Source organism: Myotis yumanensis, unplaced genomic scaffold, assembly GCF_028538775.1.
Source record: "Myotis yumanensis isolate MYYU_CA2020_CCGP unplaced genomic scaffold, mMyoYum1.0.hap1 SCAF_2, whole genome shotgun sequence".
NCBI lineage: Eukaryota > Metazoa > Chordata > Mammalia > Chiroptera > Vespertilionidae > Myotis > Myotis yumanensis.
In genome coordinates this window covers 186,099,091-186,118,586 of record NW_027223753.1, presented here as the reverse complement: position 1 = coordinate 186,118,586, position 19,496 = coordinate 186,099,091, and the positions used below count along the sequence as shown (strand labels likewise).

Here is a 19,496-nt window from a genome sequence, read left to right as displayed (position 1 = left end):
ATTTTAAAAGCTACTAAAAATTTAAAAATAAAAACACTGTACCTAAATCTGGAACTAAAATTTAGAAATTAACATTCAGGCCATAAATCTGGACCACTCTCTAGTAAGAACCTAGAATATAAAAACACAATAAATACAAAAGTTAGACTTTCTTTTAACAGTGATATACACATTAATTCACACAATTTTCTAGTATGAAATTTCTTTTAGAAATGTATATATACAAGAATAGTGCAAGCTGTTAACTTTATTTTTATTTAATATAACCGATGAAGTTAACAAATATATTTTAATGTAACAAAGAATTATAATTGATGTTTATCATCTACATTTTAAAGAATTTCAACAATTATTTTAGTATAGCCAAAGACTTAACATTTAAATTTTACCCTTTTTGAAATGTAAAATGCACAATTATAATACCCATTCTACATTTCTTACAATTTTAAAGTTTTAGCTAAAACATGAGTAAAAACAAGAGTTCTCCTACTCCTAAGACAAATAAAATGTATTACTAATAAAGTGCCATTAGATTAGACAATACTATTTCAACTATCTCCTATTTGGAGAGGAGGACAACAGTACATAGAGTATAGAGCTAGTCATTTTCATTATACTAGTGTAGAATCAGTAATTTGCATTACACTTTGTAACAAGGATGAATGCTTATTTGTAGTAGATATTAACAATAAAGAATTCCTCTCGAGAAAGATCACAACTATGACTTATGACAAGCTGTGTAGTCAGCACTGAACACAGTTTAGTATCCAGAGTTTTTTAAAAGTGCAATCTTGAACTAAAACAAACCTGTCTACCAACACTAAGAAATAGTTTTAGGGACTTCATATAAATAAAAGAACATTTCTTTCAATTGTAAATAGGTTTCAACCTGTTCTAAGGAGAGGAATAGTGGTGGATGATCAAGTTTGGCACTAAGTGTGTTTCTAGCAGGTGGAAGCCTGATATGGATTGCTATTAGATGCATCATTCACAGAAGGAAAATGTATGAATTAGATGTATACAGCACTTTTCAGGCACTTCACTTGGTGGTTAAATTGTTGTTCAGATATTTATCTAATGGAAAAATATTAAATTATATAATAACTTCAAGTCATGTTCCTTCCCACAGAACATCTGTGTTCCGTAAGCTAAATCCAAATGTTCCCTGCTAAAATCAAATAATGATACCCAATTCAGAAAGAAAAAATTTAATAGATTAAAGGTAATAAATTGCATTTTCTCAATTTAAAAGTTTTCCACAATAAATTTTCTTTCAGGCTTTGTTGCCTACTACTTGTCTGAATGCTAGGAGAAAAAAGTCTTGAAAACTGTGAAATATTACGCCTAAATGATAGAAAATTTTAAGCCATTGGAAGTTTAATGTACTAATTATGGAAATAGACCTATAGTTTGCTCTTACACTTCTTAAGAGCCATATTTTCTCCTAGTAAATCTGTTCCTAGTTCATATAATAGAATTCAGTATGTAAACATTTTAACGTGTACCTAAACAAGCGTTATGAATTTTTATCTGTTGTCCCTAAATATGTTTGGGAACCACTAACTACATCAATGTTTGACTGAAACTACCTTTGGGGTCCATGCTAAAGAAATGTTTTCAGATATATCATTAAGGATAGGGTTCTAAGATAAGACTATCAAACTGTATTCTAAGATGAACAAAAAAGTGTATATATATATATATATATATATATATATGTAAATTCCAGTATAGTTGTCACTAATGTCCCCATTTTTTCTTGAATACTTAGCATGTAGTTTAAGTATGTTGATATTAAGGATTTTTTTATTTGTATGTATTGCAATTTGGGAAAATTCTGTAATATATTTTTAGGCAGTTATCTTTAAAATAATGAAACTTGAACTCTTAGCACAAACAGCCCTGAGAACAATGCATTCAAATTACAGCTCAACTAGAAATAATCTAATTGAGAAACCTTAAAAGTACAAAAACAAATTCTGAAAAAGTCGTAAATTAAAAAAAAAATCACCAACATTTGAGGCACTACCATACTACAGTACTTTTAAGAATTGGAAAGACTTTGTTAAAAAAAACAAACATACAAAGCTGTGTGTGCACATGCACACACATTGTGCTATAATAATGAAACACTGTGTCCCTAATTTTATAGACTAAACATTTTATTGCAGCATCTATTAATGATATATCATGCTCTGGCTGCTGCAGAGTTTTGGTAACTGTTATAAAGCATTGGTAAGGAATTTTGTATCATCAGTGGAAACTGATTCAAGAGCGTGGTTAGCAATAATTTCAAGTGACTGACAGCCCTTGGAAGGGAGCAGGAAAGAAACATCATAATTATGCTGCGAATGCTAAGTCAAAGTAGAAAAGATTTGATCTATTTCAGAAGGTATACAACTTTATAGTAAATAAGGTATAACAAAGCCTTCACAGTACAAAGAAAATGTTCTAGAAAGAAACACATATTCCACTTGTTAATATTGTATATCAGCGATCTTCAACCAGTGTGTCACAAGAATTTTTAAAACATGCAATACTCGACTATTTGGTCAGGGGCACTGACCTCTTTTCCCTTAGATTGTCAAATGAAAAAAAATGACAACAGCCAACACAACAATAGTTGTCGGTTGTGAATCAAAATTATACTTTTTTTTTAAAACCAGTTCAGCAAAAAATATATTTTTTGGTGTGCCGCAGAATTTTAGCAATTAGTTTATGTGTGCCATGAGATGATACAAGGTCGAAAATTGCTGTTGTGTATAAACTGGTGAAATGCCTGAAGACAAACATGGTGTATCACTGTAGAACTTTATCAACATGACAGTCTACATTTCACACATGGTAACTTGTGATATTTACCATTTGTTGCAAAAAAGTACAAATACTAGAAATCAACTTTGAACATCTCTGATGTCAAAAAAGAATGAAGTCACTTCTGTTTTATGTTAAAAAGTTTCCTTGCTTCTTTTTAATACAATTTACAAAGCTTTACTAAATGAAATACTTTGTTCTAGAGAAACATATTGACTTACGTGAAAATAAACAGTCCCATATCTTTAAAATCTATACTTACATGTCAGAAAAGTATTTATACTTCTTTATAGTACTTAAAATGAATTATTTGTGCATAAATAGCTTTTGCCATTCAAAGTCTGAAGACAGAGATGCATTATTATAATTTACATACACTTACCTTGCAATTGAAAATATATTTATGTGAAGTTTGACAAGTTAGGAAGAACAAAGGCATGCTGACCCAGAATTAATACAAACCAGAACTAGTATGGTTAACTGGGGTCATATGCATGACCAGCAAGCAGCACAGCTGGATAACTTTCTAGAATTCCTGTGGGTAATAATGTCAACCAGTAGCAAATAAGATACACATTATAAAATACTAAAAAACAAGAGTAGTATGTAGTAGATACTAAAATGGAATATTGGAAAGAATTTAGTCTAATTCCTAATTGTGCTTTAGATGGGCAAAAGTTAAAATGCTGCACTAAAAATGATTAATCGCAACCTCAATATTTCTTGTGCTTTAGAATTCTCTTTGCATTTCTTTAAAGTATCTTGCTTCGTCTCCAAATGGGTTTGCTGAGGCTAACAAGATTTAAAAGTATGAGCAAATTAAGCAACAAAACTTTGGGATCTTCTGTTTTTAATGCTATTTCCAGCCACTGATTAGATTAGTTGCAGTATCACATATTTTCTTCTAGATGATAGGGATAGGAATAAAGGCCTTGTGTAAGTCAGGGCGTGATGGGAGAGGTCTCATAATCAGTCATAGAGAATGGAGGTATTCTGAAACAGTAATTTTGTTCTGAGTTTCACTCCAATATCATCGTTGTTACTGAGTCAAAGGTCCTCACAAACCCTATGACAATGTTTAGAATTCTGGCAATAAGGTGTGTGTGTACAGAAATGTAGCAGTCACCTAAAACACTTTTTAAAATAATTCAGTTTTACAGAATTTCTTCCTAGCTACATGAGTAACTGAATTAAGTCACTTGACAATCAGAAAAAATACATATAAGTACTTCTTAATGATTATCACATAGAGTAACTTTTCTTCCATAATTCATTTCATTCTAGAAAAAAGTGTACATAAATTAAACAACTGTTTCAATTTGAAGTTAGAATTTCCAGTCTTTGTCTGACATAAATACATATATATTTCTTAGATGACATAAATATTTTGATGTTAAAAAAGTCTACTTAGAAATGCTTGGAAAGGAATGACTATTAAAATAATATTTATCAACATAATGAAAAGCACTGCATAGTACCTTGCAAAGCAAGTCACTGCTTTAAATAGAGAAAGAGAAAAAGAGAGAGAGAAAGAAAGACCAAAAGCTGAAGCAAAAGTACAACTAGAAGCTTTCTGATTACAAAGGCCTCAAATAAAAAACTATAGCTTTAACGAACTCATTTTGCCACAGTCCCTGTGTCTTCTTTACAATATGATTTTTTAATAGTTACCCAACAGTTTACTGCCTCTCTGTCAACCACAGCAGGTATAAAAATCACCATATATAAGGTTAAATTAAGTCGGCCAACAACTTGGCAAAGAACAGTAAGACCAAGGTAATACAGGGTACTGCACTGACACTTTCTGATAACATGATTTTTGTTTAAGAATTGTGCTTGCCACACATCGCCTGAAACTGTGACAATTCCAATCCATTATCTACTTACTCTGTATGTTAGGTGTGAAATTAATACAGAACAATTCAACTTAAATGTGGTACTTCGATAGCACTGGATGCTACATTGTTTGATTTAAAACCCTGGTTTATTTATCACTTAACTAAAATTCACGAATGATATACTCAAATCACATCTGTGGAAGCTACCTTGTCTGTTTCTTGGACTCACATACTGACAACCACAGGAATGTTATAAAAAATACCTACAAAAAAAAAAAAAGAATTATACATCGTGATTATTTTTTTAAATTACTATTTGCGTGCAAAACTAACTCAGCACAATTTCAAGACAATTAAAAGATAAATGAGGTTGCTTCTGAAGGCCATAGCTTTGGTGACAACTTAGAACCAAACTTGAGATCTGTAGCTGATCCAGACCTAAACAGTTTGTCATGCCTGATGCTCCCATTTATTTGCAGGGCTTTATGGCTACAGCATATTCTTCACTCATCGCACACATGACAGACACCTAGGAGGAAAAATGCAAGCAAAAGTTCTTCAGAAGGCAAGACATATGTAAGATATAGTTAATTCATTATATACTGTATATTCGTGGATATTTTATACATATTAACTTTGGAAAGAGGTATCCCAAGATCAAATAATCTCCTTTCTTTATAGTTCCCAAAGAGAAATTTTTCAAATTGTGGTTTTTAGACTACTTCCAGGGAACAGGGAGAATAAGAGCTATAAATGTTTCAATACTTACTAGATGTTACGTATTTCTATAACATTCCTTCTCATACTAAAAATAAGAATAGTTCAGATATTGATCTTTAACACAAATTTGAGGGGGACAATGTCTATGTAGCAAAAAATTTAACTCTGATACTTTCTCTGGTAATGGGTCTTTAAGGATATTATAGGAAAACTGCTTTATAGACATCGTTTTCAACATTTTGGCAGTATTTAAAAACTACCTTCATGTAAGTATTTTATGCAAACTAGATGGAGCCAAATTTTTATAAAATAGTTTTAAAAAATAATCCTCCCATAGGTCTTTACCTGTACATCTTCACCTGCATTGTATTTTCCTTCTATTTCTTTGCCTAGTTCACCTTCTGGCAGCTTTAGATCCTCACGAACTTCACCAGTTTCTGTCAGCAAGGAAAGGTAACCATCCTGAATGCATATCAGCTATTGAAAGGAATTATATTTGCACCAATTAGATTATATCCACTCCTTTGTAATATTTACATAGTTAAGTTGCAATCCACATCAATTAGTATAAGTACACAGTAATACATTAATATATTCTTCATGTTTAAAAAATGTTAGACACACATAAAACTATAAAATATGTATGGACTAAAAGTGTAAATTCACTCCTCCCTGCACTTCCCCTGCACCCAAGTCTCTGCATTATTAAATAGTTTAGGCTTCTTTATAATGTATCCTGAAGCATTTACATTTATGTACACACTATAAATATAATTATTTAAAGAAACATAAATAGTACAAGTATTTTTCAGCAAGTTATTTTCACTTAATAACATGTCTTAGAACTCTTTCCAAATTGGAAAATATGGACCTACCTTAGTCCCTTTAACTTTACAACTGCATAGATACACTGTAACTGATTTAATCATTTTCCCATTGATGGGCATGAAGGTTAGCTTTTCACAATTACAAACAATGTGTATTTTAGTTTGATTATGAACAAAGTGGAAAAATTTTAGTCTCCAACTCATTGCTTAACACCACCAGATTTTTTTTAAAAAAAAGACAAACACTGGCTGTTGATGACAAAATGAAACAAACCCAGGTATCAGCCTAATTTGCAAGAAGCCACAGTTTTGATATAATTAAATTTCTTTTATTATAGGCATGAGGAAACAGCCAGGCTGTATTCATTATTCTAAAAGCATGTATACCATCAGTGTGCCTCGACCAGCCGTGGGCAAACTACGGCCCGTGGGCCGGATCCGGCCCGTTTGAAATGAATAAAACTAAAAAAAAAAAGACTGTACCCTTTTATGTAATGATGTTTACTTTGAATTTATATTAGTTCACACAAACACTCCATCCATGCTTTTGTTCCGGCCCTCTGGTCCAGTTTAAGAACCCATTGTGGCCCTTGAGTCAAAAAGTTTGCCCACCCCTGGCCTAGGCTCTAATAGGAGTTATAGAAGGCAATCACCCTGAATACTAGATGTTAACATTAACATACACAGAAGGAGTTAAAGACATGGTCGTGGACCCCTTTCACTACTATGATATAACACATCACACTGTAGGGGTAGAGTTTCAAACCGCTCCTCTATGGCACTAGCAAAGCTGGCTATGACTTTACACTAACCCCAAGGACCACAGCAGTTTTACACGTCTAAAATCTCAAAAACAAAAAAATAAATAAATATCTTCCAAAGCAACCACAAACACTTTTAATTAATCTTTATGTCCCGCAAACATTTGTGAGGTGGTTGACAGAGGAGCAGGCAATAAGGAGGTTGAGGTAGAAGTATAATTTTTAAACAATTAATTACAGGCTTACAAGGCAGATCTTTTTTATTTTCGTTCTTTTAGCAATTCCCTGAAGTGGAACCTATTGATTTCAAGATTTAAAGATTCCCACTGCCATTAGTGACTGAAATACAGAAGCCTAATAATACTGGTATTTTGATATTTATTTATATAATGGTTGTACTTTATTTTTTGCCAAGAATTCATAAAATACTAGGATGAAAAATAAAGCATTTAAAATATAAAAATGTATAAACACAAAACAAAATGTAAAAATGTATTTATATATTAAATATCTTATTAAAATAAATTGCTTTATGAAATGTAATTAAAACTTTAAGAAAACAGCTATAGAAAAAATAAAATTAAATAATGAAAATGAATTATTTTATCTTTCTTATATAAGTTATTTAATTTTTAAAAAATATATTTTTATTGATTTCAGAAAGGAAAGAAGAGGGAGAGATAAAAATATCAATGATGAGAGAGAATCATTGATCAGGTGCCTCCTGCACGCCCCCCAATGGGGGATGGAGCCCACAATCTGGATGTGCCTAACCAGGAATCGAGCCATCATAGGTTCATAGGTCAATGCTCAACCACTGAGCCACACCAGCTGGACTAAAATTTTTTTAGATATACAGAAAAGTTAGAAAATTGCATTATCTTTTACCTAAATTCATCCATTGTTAACATTTAACCATGCATTCATTTTTCTCTGTATATATATAGAGAGAGTATATAAAGTAAATAGCATACGTCCTATTCTTTTCTTACTTTTACTCAACCATTTGAAAATATGTTTCACACAGGAGTCTTTAGCAATAAATACTTCACTGTATTTCTCCTAAGAACAAGGACATACTCTTTCTGACACGGATGTTTTTGGAGAGCACAGATTCACTGTATTATAGAATGTTCCTCATTTTGGGTTTGTTTCCTCATGATTCAGGTAATGCATTTTTGGAAGGAATAAATACTACATGAGTGATGTGTCCTCAGAAGATCACATCATCAGGCAGATGATTTCAATTTGTGCTATTACTTGTGAGATTAACTTTGATCACTTGGCTAAAGGAGTAGCCGTCAGATATTTCCACTCTAAAGATAGAATTTTTCCTTTTTTTTTTTTTTTTAAAAATTGCAATAACAACAACAAAAAGATAAGGGTGTCATGTTGAGTTTTAAGCATATTTTTGTGCAATTTTCCCCCATCTTCTCTCAAAGTCCTCTCTGAGAGTTAGAAGGAAGGATAGTGAGGAGGCAGTTATAAGTCAATTCTAAATATTTCCTTCTGATCTTTCGTCTTTAAACAAATCTACTCAGTGATAAATATAAAATGTTTTGAACAATTTTTTGGAGGGGGGTAGAAAGAGTATATAATTATTTGTTATTAGCAAGCAGGCAGATGGGAGAGAACAGGGTCAGAAAACTTGACCAGTAGGCCCATATTAAAGGGACTCTCAGAAGCTTACATGAATAAGAGCCCCCTGGCCAAAGATAGGATAGTCTGAGAACTGATAAGGATAATAACTACAATGAATTGAAATACAAATACAGTGGGGCCTTGACTTACCAGTTTAATTAGTTCCAAGACAGAGCTCCTTAAGGAGCTCGTTAAGGAGCTCGTTAACTCAAATTACTCTGTCAACTCAATGTAAAAAATTGGTTAACTGAAATTACTCTGTCAACTCAATGCAAAAAATTGGCCGAGAGACAGCTGGTATCTCAAAAAACTCGTTAGTCCGGACACTCGTAAGTCAAGGCCCAACTGTATGTTTAAAGCTCATAGTGAAAAACACATTTGATTGAGCATATTCAGTGAATACTACGGAACCAACTCATTTTGAAAACCGGTAATTAAAGGAAAAGAGCCAAGCATTTATACTGCCTTTCCTATTATATACTGTACCATAGGGTAAACAAAAAACAAAAATTGATGAAGGGAAGTTTCTCTTTTAGAGTGCTATGGCTAAAAAAAAGAAATGACAGAAAATTCAGGAAACAATTATTCTTTCATTCTGAACTTATTTTAAAATATATAAAGTTAAAATTGTAAATATTCATACATTTCTTTTCCTAAACAAAGGTTTACTTTTTAATTATTATAATGAATATATATACACACACATATATATTTCACTTTAACTGACTGCCAAATTCCACTTGAAATACCAAATAAAGCAAATATAAAGGACTACATGTAGCCAAATAATAAAAGCAGACATTTAATCAAGGCACTTGGATAGTACAAAAACTATAACTGGAAAGGCTTACAGAGTTAATTTTTTTTAAATGAAAAGAAATATTCTACAGTGACTTGATAAAGATGTGATCACTGAGTATGTATTCTGCAAGGCACTATTCTAAGTATTGACTAATTAAACTTCACAGCAATCCCACGAGGAGTTCATTATTCTTAGCCCATGTCACACAGGAAGTGCCAAAGCAAGGATTTGTCTGGCTCGAGTCATTCTCTCATCCAAGCTACATACCAAAGGCCAGGACTAGAGTGAGGCAAGTGAGACACCTGTCTTGGGTGCAAAATTTAAGGTGGTGCCAAAAAGAAACATCAGTGATCAGATAAATATTTTAATGTGGTGGCTTTTTGGTTTGTCTTTTAAATATATTGTTATTGATTTCGGAGATGAAGGGAGAGATAGAGATAGAAATATCAATGAGGAAAGAGAAACATTGATCGCCTGCCCCCTGCATGACCTCCAGTAGGGTCAAGCGTGCAACCAGGCCACGTGCCTTGACTGGGAATTGAACCGTAACCTCCTGGTTCATAGGTCAATGCTCAACCACTGAGCTACGCTGGCTGGGCTAATGTGGTGTTTTTTAAAATATATTTTTATTGATTTCAGAGAGGAAGGGAGAGGAAGAGAGATAGATACACCAATGATGAGAGTATCGTTGATCGACTTCCTCCTGCATGCCCCACAATGGGGATCCAGCCTTCAACCCGGGCACGTGCCCTGACCAGGAATCGAACCGTGATCGACACTCAACCACTGAGACATGCCGGTTGGGCAATGCGGTGTTTTTATAAATTAGAATTAATGCAAAAATTTCATGATGAACAAAATATCAAAATTAAAAAAAAAAATCAGAATTAGTGATTTTACCTTTTGCCTTAGGCTCCAGTGTGGCTTGACATTGTTGCTTGTCCTATCTTTATTTAAATTTTGTGGTCTAGGGAAGGGACTCACTCACCTCATTCCCCTCATCCTAGTGTGGCTCCTGCTATAGCCCAAAATAAGACACACACCAAATTTTTCCTTGATGTTAAATCTTGAGTTCCAATCAATGACTGGTTCTTTTCATCACAGTAGCAATTATCTGAACTACTGATGCCATCTTTCTGAACTACTCAAAGGCAAAAACCTTCTATGTTGAATGCATAGTAATGAATATAATGAATATCAAATAACCTAAGCACTCACATGTTAAAGATACAAACTGAAATCCACTGTTGGCAAAATCCTAAGCTTAGCCTTAGTTGGCACTATCCTCATCTCAATGAATAATTAGATATGCATTTAACAAACGTTTATTGAGCACCTATTACATATGTCTAAATTAGGTGTTTTAAGAATAATGAAATGGTTACATGAAATTTTTATATAGGAAAAGGGAGATCAGAAAAGAACTACTTTTGGGTGTTTATCTCTTGGGAGGTAATCATGGAATACAATTTCTAATTTAACCTTCACATTATCCCTCTCCTGTAGATGGGAAGACTAAGGCTCAGAGAGGTTTAATAATTTATCCAAGGTCATTCAGTTAGAAAGCAGTACTGGATCCAAATCCAGACCTGCCTGACTAAAAAAATAAAGAAACGACATCAAAAAACATTTACTATTATTATACTAAGACAATTCAAAATTCTACAAAGCATCTGAAGCTACCTATAGATAAGTGGGAAAAGGAAATATAAAACTGCTTACTAAATTCAAACCATGTAAAAATATGTTGACATGTGGACAAAGAGTAAAAGGAAATCATTGGATAATTGCAGTTGATGGTAACATTCTTTAAAAATTATACAATACAATGCCCTAGCCAGTTTGGCTCAGTGGATAGAGCATCAGCTCAAGAACTAAAGGGTCTCGAGTTCAATTCTAGTCAAGGGCACATACCTTGGTTGCAGGCTCAATCCCAGGCCTGGCTGAGGTGCCTGCAGGAGGCAACCAATCGATGTCTCTCACATTGATGTTTCTTTCTGTGTCTCTCCTCCTCCCTTTCACTCTCTTTAAATATCAATGGAAAAATATCCTCACAACAACAAAAATTATGCAATACAATAAAAGGTATAGAAAGAAAGCAGTTTAAACTGGATAAAACAAATCTAAGTGTCACAGTGTGAACTTTTATTTCTCACTATGTAAAATGAACAGAAAAGAGTTCTATATATGGTATGCTTGATAACAGAAATTGAAGACTTCCAAGAAAGACTTTAGTTATGGTTAATCTGAGCTTCCACATCCTATGAGGTCAGTGGTTGGGTTACTAGCAATACTCCAAACAACAAATGCTATCATTAAACTTGACCTATCCAAATGTATAATTGGAACTAAAACTTGAAGTTTATACCTGTAATTTAACAAAAGGTCACAGCATTGTCACTGAATACAAATAAAACAGCTATTATTTTTGTATTTTCTTCACCATATTTAGTGATTATGTATTTTATCCTTTATATTTAAGGATGTCAACTTATTTCCCTATTTAAGAATACCAAATTCTGACTCACATTTCATTAATACACAAAGTTGGTTGGTGAAACATGAATTCCAATAATTTCTTGAAAAATCTTAGGTCTGATCAGTGAAAAGAAATAAGATATCTGGGAGGGAGTTACATAAATTTGAAATATTTTACAAATAGAACAGTAATTTTACTAAAAATTAAACCTACTCAGTCACAATATACAATCACCTAGTCTGAGAAGCAAGAAATTTTCAACTTTTTGAAAATGCAAGAATGTTAAAATAGCAAACTAGCAATAATTCTAGATAAGGTATAACTGTTAAATGGCACGATCTCTCCAATTTCTAATATAAATGGTGCCTAATAATTCGTTAGAAAAACCTCCAAAACTATTCCTGGTTTTTGATAAATTACAATTGGTATTCACACCTGTAAGAAACAGGCAGCATTCTAAAGGAAATTAGGACTTACTTGATAGTCATTTCTCTTAATATTTGGAACATCCATATTGTGAGTAGAAGGGCAAATATCTTCATATTTTTTGCCCGTGAAAATATCAATTCCAACAAGGTGAACCTGACAGAGAAGGGGGAACAGAAAACCTGTTTAAACTTTGCCAAGTATATCACTCATTACATACACAAGAGCCCAATATCAAACGCTGATTATGACAGATTCTTTCTCCTTCCAAGGTCATCTAATTTCACTGTCTTTAAAGAAAGATAGTAGACATAAAATGGAGAAGCAGTGAGCAACTAAACGGTATCATGATCTATCAAGCCCCAAATCATGTGCAGTCCCGTCACTAAACTAATAGAGGGCATATGAAGTCAGGTTTTAGAATTAGGTTGGAACAGGTTTTCTCATTTGTCAACCGAACAGATCTTCTAAGACTTAGAAGCCTGTGGACTGAAGGGTCCCAGGTTCGATTCCGGTCAAGGGCATGTACCTTTGGTTGCGGGCACATCCCCAGTGGGGGATGTGCAGGAGGCAGGTGATAGATGTTTATCTCTCATTGATGTTTCCAGCTCTCTATCCCTCTCCCTTCCTCTCTGTAAAAAATCAAAAAAAAGTGTCCCAAACGTCTTAGACACTCCCAGACCTTTTAAAAAAAAAAAAAAAAAGAAGAAGATCTAAGTCGCTAGGAAAGTTTCAATTCCCAATTAATGAAACGTTATAAGGGCCCAAGAAGGAAATGCTACTTTTCAGTATTCAAAGTAATAGCAGATCTCCCAGTAATTGTGGGAAGGGAAAAAAAAGTGCTTATTACCAAGTTGTAAGTATAGAAGCCTCATGTGCTGTAATGTAATCGATGATAAAAAAAAAAACAAACCTCAACGCAAAAACAGACGTGGGAGGGCACCCACCTTGGCATGGCCGTGCTTCCCCGTTTTGGAAGTCGACATCTCGACTATTTTGCATGGTCGTCCCTTGAGCACCACGAAGCCGTTCTTGCGCAGGGCCGAGCACTGCATAGGGTACGTGCTGGAAGCCCCGGCATCGCCGGTCGTGAAATCAATCTCATCCGCCATGGGTGGGCTGGGGAGGCGGCGGCTTCTCCAAGGAGCTGCGCAAAAAGTTTGTGTTTGCTTTTTAAACAGCCGGCACGCAGGGAAGGAAACAGCTCCGTTCGGACCAGTTCCGCGCCAAGCCTCGAAGATGCATCATTGTTTGCATGAGCGGGATGCCCACCCGAGAACCGTGGACACTCTAACTCCGGCCTCTACAAACTTTTCCATCATCAGTCGGGAGGTGGGCGGCAAGTCGCAGAGGAGCTCGCCAGGGTGGGGAATGCCCCTGGGCGCTCACCCGCGCGGGGCGCAGCCCAGCCCAACCCGGCCGTCCCACCGCGGGAGAACCCGGCGACCTTCCCGCACCGCGCGGCGCCGCACCACCCGGCCCTCCTCCTCCTCCTCCTCCTCCGCCGCCGCCCCGATCTCCGCTGCGGGGACCCAGCCCAGGCCGCACGCCCCCGCCAAGAATGGGGACAAGCAGCGTCCAACCCGGGAGCCTCGGGCGTGCACTCCGCCCCGGACCCCGGCGCGGCAGCCCCCGCCTCTCAGGCGCCCCCTGGTCCGGGGGGCATCCCCAGTCCGGCCCGGCCGCACACGGGCCTTCGCTCAGGCGGGTCGCGCGCTCGCCTCGGTTCCCCCATCTATCCTTCCTCCTTCGCTCGTGAGGACTCGGCTCCGGACGCCTCCCCCTGACCTGCCTTGCTCCGGGCCCAGCCCCCGCCAGTTTTCCCCTCTGTTTTCACCTTTCAGCGAAGAAAGAGCGCCTTTCCTCTGCGCACCGGCGCGGGTCCCCTCCGGCTGCAGCGGAGGCAGCGGTGGCGGCCGCGGCAATTCCAAGACACGGGGCGGGGCCGCCACACTTTCCACACCCCGGCCTCCCGCCCTCTCCCGCCCCCACCTCAGCCCCACTTCCGGGATAGGTCCGGCGCGTCACAGGCACGGCCCCCTCGGGCTGCCATTGGCTACCAGGTTCCCGAGGCCCCGCCCAGTCACGTGAAGAGCGCCCTGGCAACCCCACGTGCTGCGGCTTAGTGCACTTCCGGCGTGAGGAGCGCTTTCTGGAGGCTGGTGGCTGAGAGTCCACTCGCCGGCAAGGAAACGCGCTCCCGCGAACTTTTAGGTTCGTTGTGTTGGGGTTTCAGTCGAAGTGAACGGGAACCAAACCACGTGCCGGGTGGACCCAGCCCTCCGGGGCGTGTCTGCTGTCACGTGACGGCTGTCCGCCCTCTAGAGGCGAGCAAATTCAGCGGGGGTCCCGCGGGGTGTGGGTTCAAGCTCTGGCCCTCCTTGGAGGTCAGGCGCAGGCTGTTCCTCGAAGAAGAGCCGAAACGCAGTATTTTATTACCCGGCTCAGCCCTCTGGGCTCCTCCTGGGACCCGGGCCTCCCCGATGAGTTTGTGGCAGCGACTGCCTCTGGGTGCCCCGCTGGAGTCAGCCGCGCACTCAGGGGTGGGAACCCGTAAGACGCCCTTGAAGTAAAAGGCGGCGGTGCAATGACCTCCCTCCCTCCTTCCTCCAGAGGCTGCTAGGAGGTAGAAACGGATGCTGCCTGACTCCTACCACGTTGTCCAGTCCAGAAAGGGGTTCTGCCAAACGCATCTCTTCTTTCTTCCTGGGTCGGCATTCCATCGAGCGGCGTGTCCACACCGCTTTAGGGCAGTTGGGTTGTCTTCAAAATCGACCTGGAGCCAACGGGGACATATGTAGGCTTGAGGACCAACGCTGTTAAGAGAGAGGTGCTCCCCTTTTCAGAACGCACCACGTGTTCTTACCCTGGAAAGTGACCTCCACACCCCGGGTTATGGAGCCCTCTGATAGACTGCATGGCTCTCATGAACTGTCCCATTTCTCACATTCCTATGTGACTCTACAGTTTTCACAGATATTTCACACATGTTGTCTAACTTCACCTTTACAGTAAGCAAGCGAACTCCCGTACACAGCTCAGCCTCTAGCTAACATAGGAAGAGCCAGATTAGAACCCTGGTTCGTGCGCCTATTCTGCTTTTCCTGACACCACCTAACCCCTTCTTGTCTATCGTTACTAGAGCGATTGCTAATGTTTGAAGAGTATGTAAGCAGGAGAGACATGTTTTATGTGTAGTATTCCTTTAATCTGGACCTTGATTGTTACTATTTTTTTTTACCTTTCTTTTTAAAAAAAAATATATTTTATTGATTTTTTTACAGAGAGGAAGGGAGAGGGATAGAGAGTTAGAAACATCGATGAGAGAGAAACATCGATCAGCTGCCTCCTGCACACCCCCTACTGGGGATGTGCCCGCAACCAAGGTGCATGCCCTTGACCGGAATCAAACCTGGGACCCTTGAGTCCGCAGGCCCATACTCTATCCACTGAGCCAAACCGGCTAGGGCGATTGTTACTATTTTAAGCCTCAGATTTATTAAGTTATAATTTATAGAAAGTAAAATGTACCTTTTTTAGTTATGAGTGTTGAAGAACATAGGGGTTCTTCAAAGGACATAGGCGTTATTACCACTATAATCAAGATACGGAATATTTGCCTCATTCTGAAAGTTTCCTACTGCCTTTTTTGGTCAGTCCCCTCCCCCAAACCCAGCCACTATTCTTTGATCTACATTTTTAGTTGTGGAAAATAGCAGAGAAAAGCTAATTTCCCCAAATCACACAGCTAGCAAGTTAGAAGGCTAAGATTGGCACTTTGGCTCTGCAATCACTGCTTTAACTACCATCATATACTGCATTCATGTAAGATTTGGATATGGAATCTAATGATCCGGCAATATAGTCAATTTTAGTGAAGTCACTGGAACGTTAAGTCAATAAATACTGAACCATTGCTCCTTGGGGAAATATAGATTTAGGTTCTTGTGAGCCTTTGGTGACAACATTTTCATCAACTGACCAATATATAATCTTGTTTCATGTGTGTTTCTGTCTCAAAACTTTACTTAATATATATTAATTCATTAACATTTAACTCATAGCCAACAGCACTATAATTCCTGCCCAAAAGAGGCTTATCTAATACATGCATTTTCTCTGTAAGGCACATCACAGCCATCTTGTGCTTATAAACACTGGACAACACTACAGCACTATGGGGGCCATTTTATTTATTTATTTATATATTTTTAAAAATATTTTTATTGATTTCAGAGAGGAAAGGGGAGGGAGTGAGAGGTAGAAACATCAATGATGGGGAGAATCATTGATCGGCTGCCTCCTGCACGCCCCACACTGGGGATCAAGCCCACAACCCAGGCATGTGCCTTGACCCGGAATCAAACCATGACCTCCTGGTTCATGGGGCGATGCTCAACCACTGAGCCATGACAATCAGGCCATGGGAGCCATTTTAAACAGCCAAGTTACCAACAAAAGTAAAAAAAAATATATATGAAAAAGTGGCACTGAAAGACTGAAAAATACTTTACTGTTTGACAACTGAAACAAGAAAGCAGAGCATCGCCTTGTTTGACCTCAGCCAGGAAAATAGTGTGTTGGGTGATACAAACCTTTCACTGCTCTGTGCATGACCATGAATGACAGCCAGAGCAGCTAGGGTATTGATTTGAGGTTGCAAATAAATTTAGCAAATAGGGAAATTCACAAATATGGAATCAATGAATAATGAGGATTCACTTTTTTTTTTAAAATCCTCACTGAGGACATGTTTATTGATTTTAGAGAGAGAGGAAGGGAGAGAAAGAGACAAACATCGATCAGTCGCCGCCTGTATGTGCTTTCCAACAGGGGATTGAAGTAACCCAGGCCTGTGCTGTGACCAGGAAACCTGCAATCCTTTTTGTTGTACTGTATGATGCTCTATCCAGCTGAGCCAGGATGAGGATTGACTGTATTTTAACACCCTTAGTATTGAAATGGCCATATTTACTAAGATAGCCTCTTGTTTATTAGTATAAGACAGCCTCTTGTTTATTAGATCCCTGCAGTCTAGTGCAGAATATAATCTAGCAGTTTTAACTGATATAATAAATGCTACTAATGAAATAACTATAGGATACTGAAAAAAGGGGGCTCCTTCTCATCTAATTTAGGTGTTGTCCAACTGAAATATAATTCAAGCCACGTGTAATTTTGAGATTTATTGTAATCACATTAAAAACCACCATAAAATTAATTTCAATAATATATTTTCTTTAATCCAGTACATCCAAAATAATATTTCACATGTAACCAGTACATAAGATAATTTTACATTTTAAAATACTAAATTTTAAAGTGTGGTGTAGAGTACATCTCAATTCAGATTAGCCACATTTTAAGTGCTCAATAGCTGTGTTTTAGTGGTGGCTATCATATTGAATATCACAGGTCTAAAAGATTTCAAGACTTCTCTGGCAGTGATAGCTTAACTTGACATCTAAAAAACGAATAGAAGTTAGCAACAAAGAAGGGTTTGGAAAAGGCATTTTTGGCAAAAGTATTGGGGGTACCAAGACCTATAGGTGACAGAAATATGGCATCATCCTGGATCACAAAATATTTAATGTGACTGGTACATATTGTAAAAACAGATGGCTGAATTTGGATTTTTTCCCAAGGGCAATACACATCGAAACAGTACATAGAAGAAAATGACAATGACATTTTTTTTTAAATTTAGAAAGCCCATTCCAGTTATGATATGGATAATTTTTTTTAGGAAGGAAAAATATTGGAAATGGGAGACCAATTAGGAAGAAATAGTTAATGTTGGTGAGCAAAGGTGGCAGTTATGAGAACACAGAGAAGACATATTCAAGAGAATTAAAGGGAAAGATGGAATCTCATAATTTAATATTAGGGGTCAAATGGGATGTAAGACACTGGGTATGAAGAAGAGGAAAGCATCAAATTAAAAACTTGGAGGATATTGGTACCATTGATTGAAATATAAGAGAAAAGGCAAGTTTCTAGGGCAAATTGAGTTCATTTTGGGTCATTTTTGAGTTTAAGCTTTCTGTGGGAAAGAGGTATATCATAAATGGATATTTGTGAATCATCAGCAAATAGATGATTGTTAAAGCTAAAGCAAGAGACTCTCTGCAGCTTTAAGGATGCACAGAGACTGAAAGTAGCAGGATGGAAAAAGATAGTCCATGAAAATGGAAACCAAAAGAAAGCAAAGGTAGGTAGTTATACTTATATCAGCCAAAATAGACTTCAAGACAAATAATGTAATAAGAAACAAAGAAGGTCATATAATGATATAGGGGTCAATACAATAAGAATATAACATTTGTAAATGTTTATGCACCCAACATAGAAGCACCTAAATATATAAAGCAGATCTCAATTGATACCACAGAACTACAAAGAATCAGAAGGTAATCTATGAACAATTATATACCAAACAATTGGACAACCTGGAAGAAGTGTATACATTTGTAGAAACATTTAATATACCAAGACTGAATCATAAAGAATAAGAAATCTGAGCAGACCAATTACTACTAAGGAGACTAAATTAGTAATCAAAACCTCCCTCTCCTCCACCTCCCCCCTCCTCAAAAAAAAAAAAAAAAAAAAAGTCCAGGACTACTGGACTTCACTGGTGAATTCTACCAAACATTTAAAGAAGAATTAATTGCAATTCTCAAATTTTTCCAAAAAATCGAAGAGGATGAATCACTTATAAACTCATTTTATAAAGCTAGCATTACCCTGATACCAAATATCAGAAAAGGACACTATGAGAAAACAAAATTACAGGTTAATATCCCTGGTGAACCTAGATGTAAAAGTTTTCAAGAAAATATTAGCAAACCAAATTCAATAGTACATGAAAAGGATCATACACCATGATGGAGTGGAATTTATTCCAGGAATGCAAGGATGGTTCAACATCTGCAAAACAATCAATGTGATACATCACATCAACAATATAAAGTATAAAAACTGTGTGATTACCTCAACAGAGGCAGACAAAGCATTTGAAAAAATTCAATATCCACGATAAAAAAAACACTCAACAAATTGTGTATAGAGCGACTATAGCTCAATATAATAAAGGTCATATATGACAAGCCCACAATTAACATCATCTTCAATGGTGAAAAGCTATTTTTCCTCTAAATCAGGAATAAGAAAAGGATGCCCACTCTC

General features: G+C 37.1%; 1 protein-coding gene across 1 annotated transcript; it reads right to left on the bottom strand.

The window, feature by feature from the left end:
• Positions 1–276: 276 nt before the first annotated feature.
• Positions 277–14,231, bottom strand: EIF5A2 (eukaryotic translation initiation factor 5A2). Its single transcript, XM_070406809.1, has 5 exons — positions 14,146–14,231; positions 13,256–13,455; positions 12,360–12,464; positions 5,718–5,849; positions 277–5,181 (listed from the first exon to the last, which is right to left on the bottom strand). Exons 2-5 carry the CDS (start codon positions 13,418–13,420, stop codon positions 5,122–5,124), a joined length of 462 nt encoding a protein of 153 aa, XP_070262910.1. The 5' UTR covers positions 13,421–13,455; positions 14,146–14,231; the 3' UTR covers positions 277–5,121.
• Positions 14,232–19,496: the final 5,265 nt, after the last annotated feature.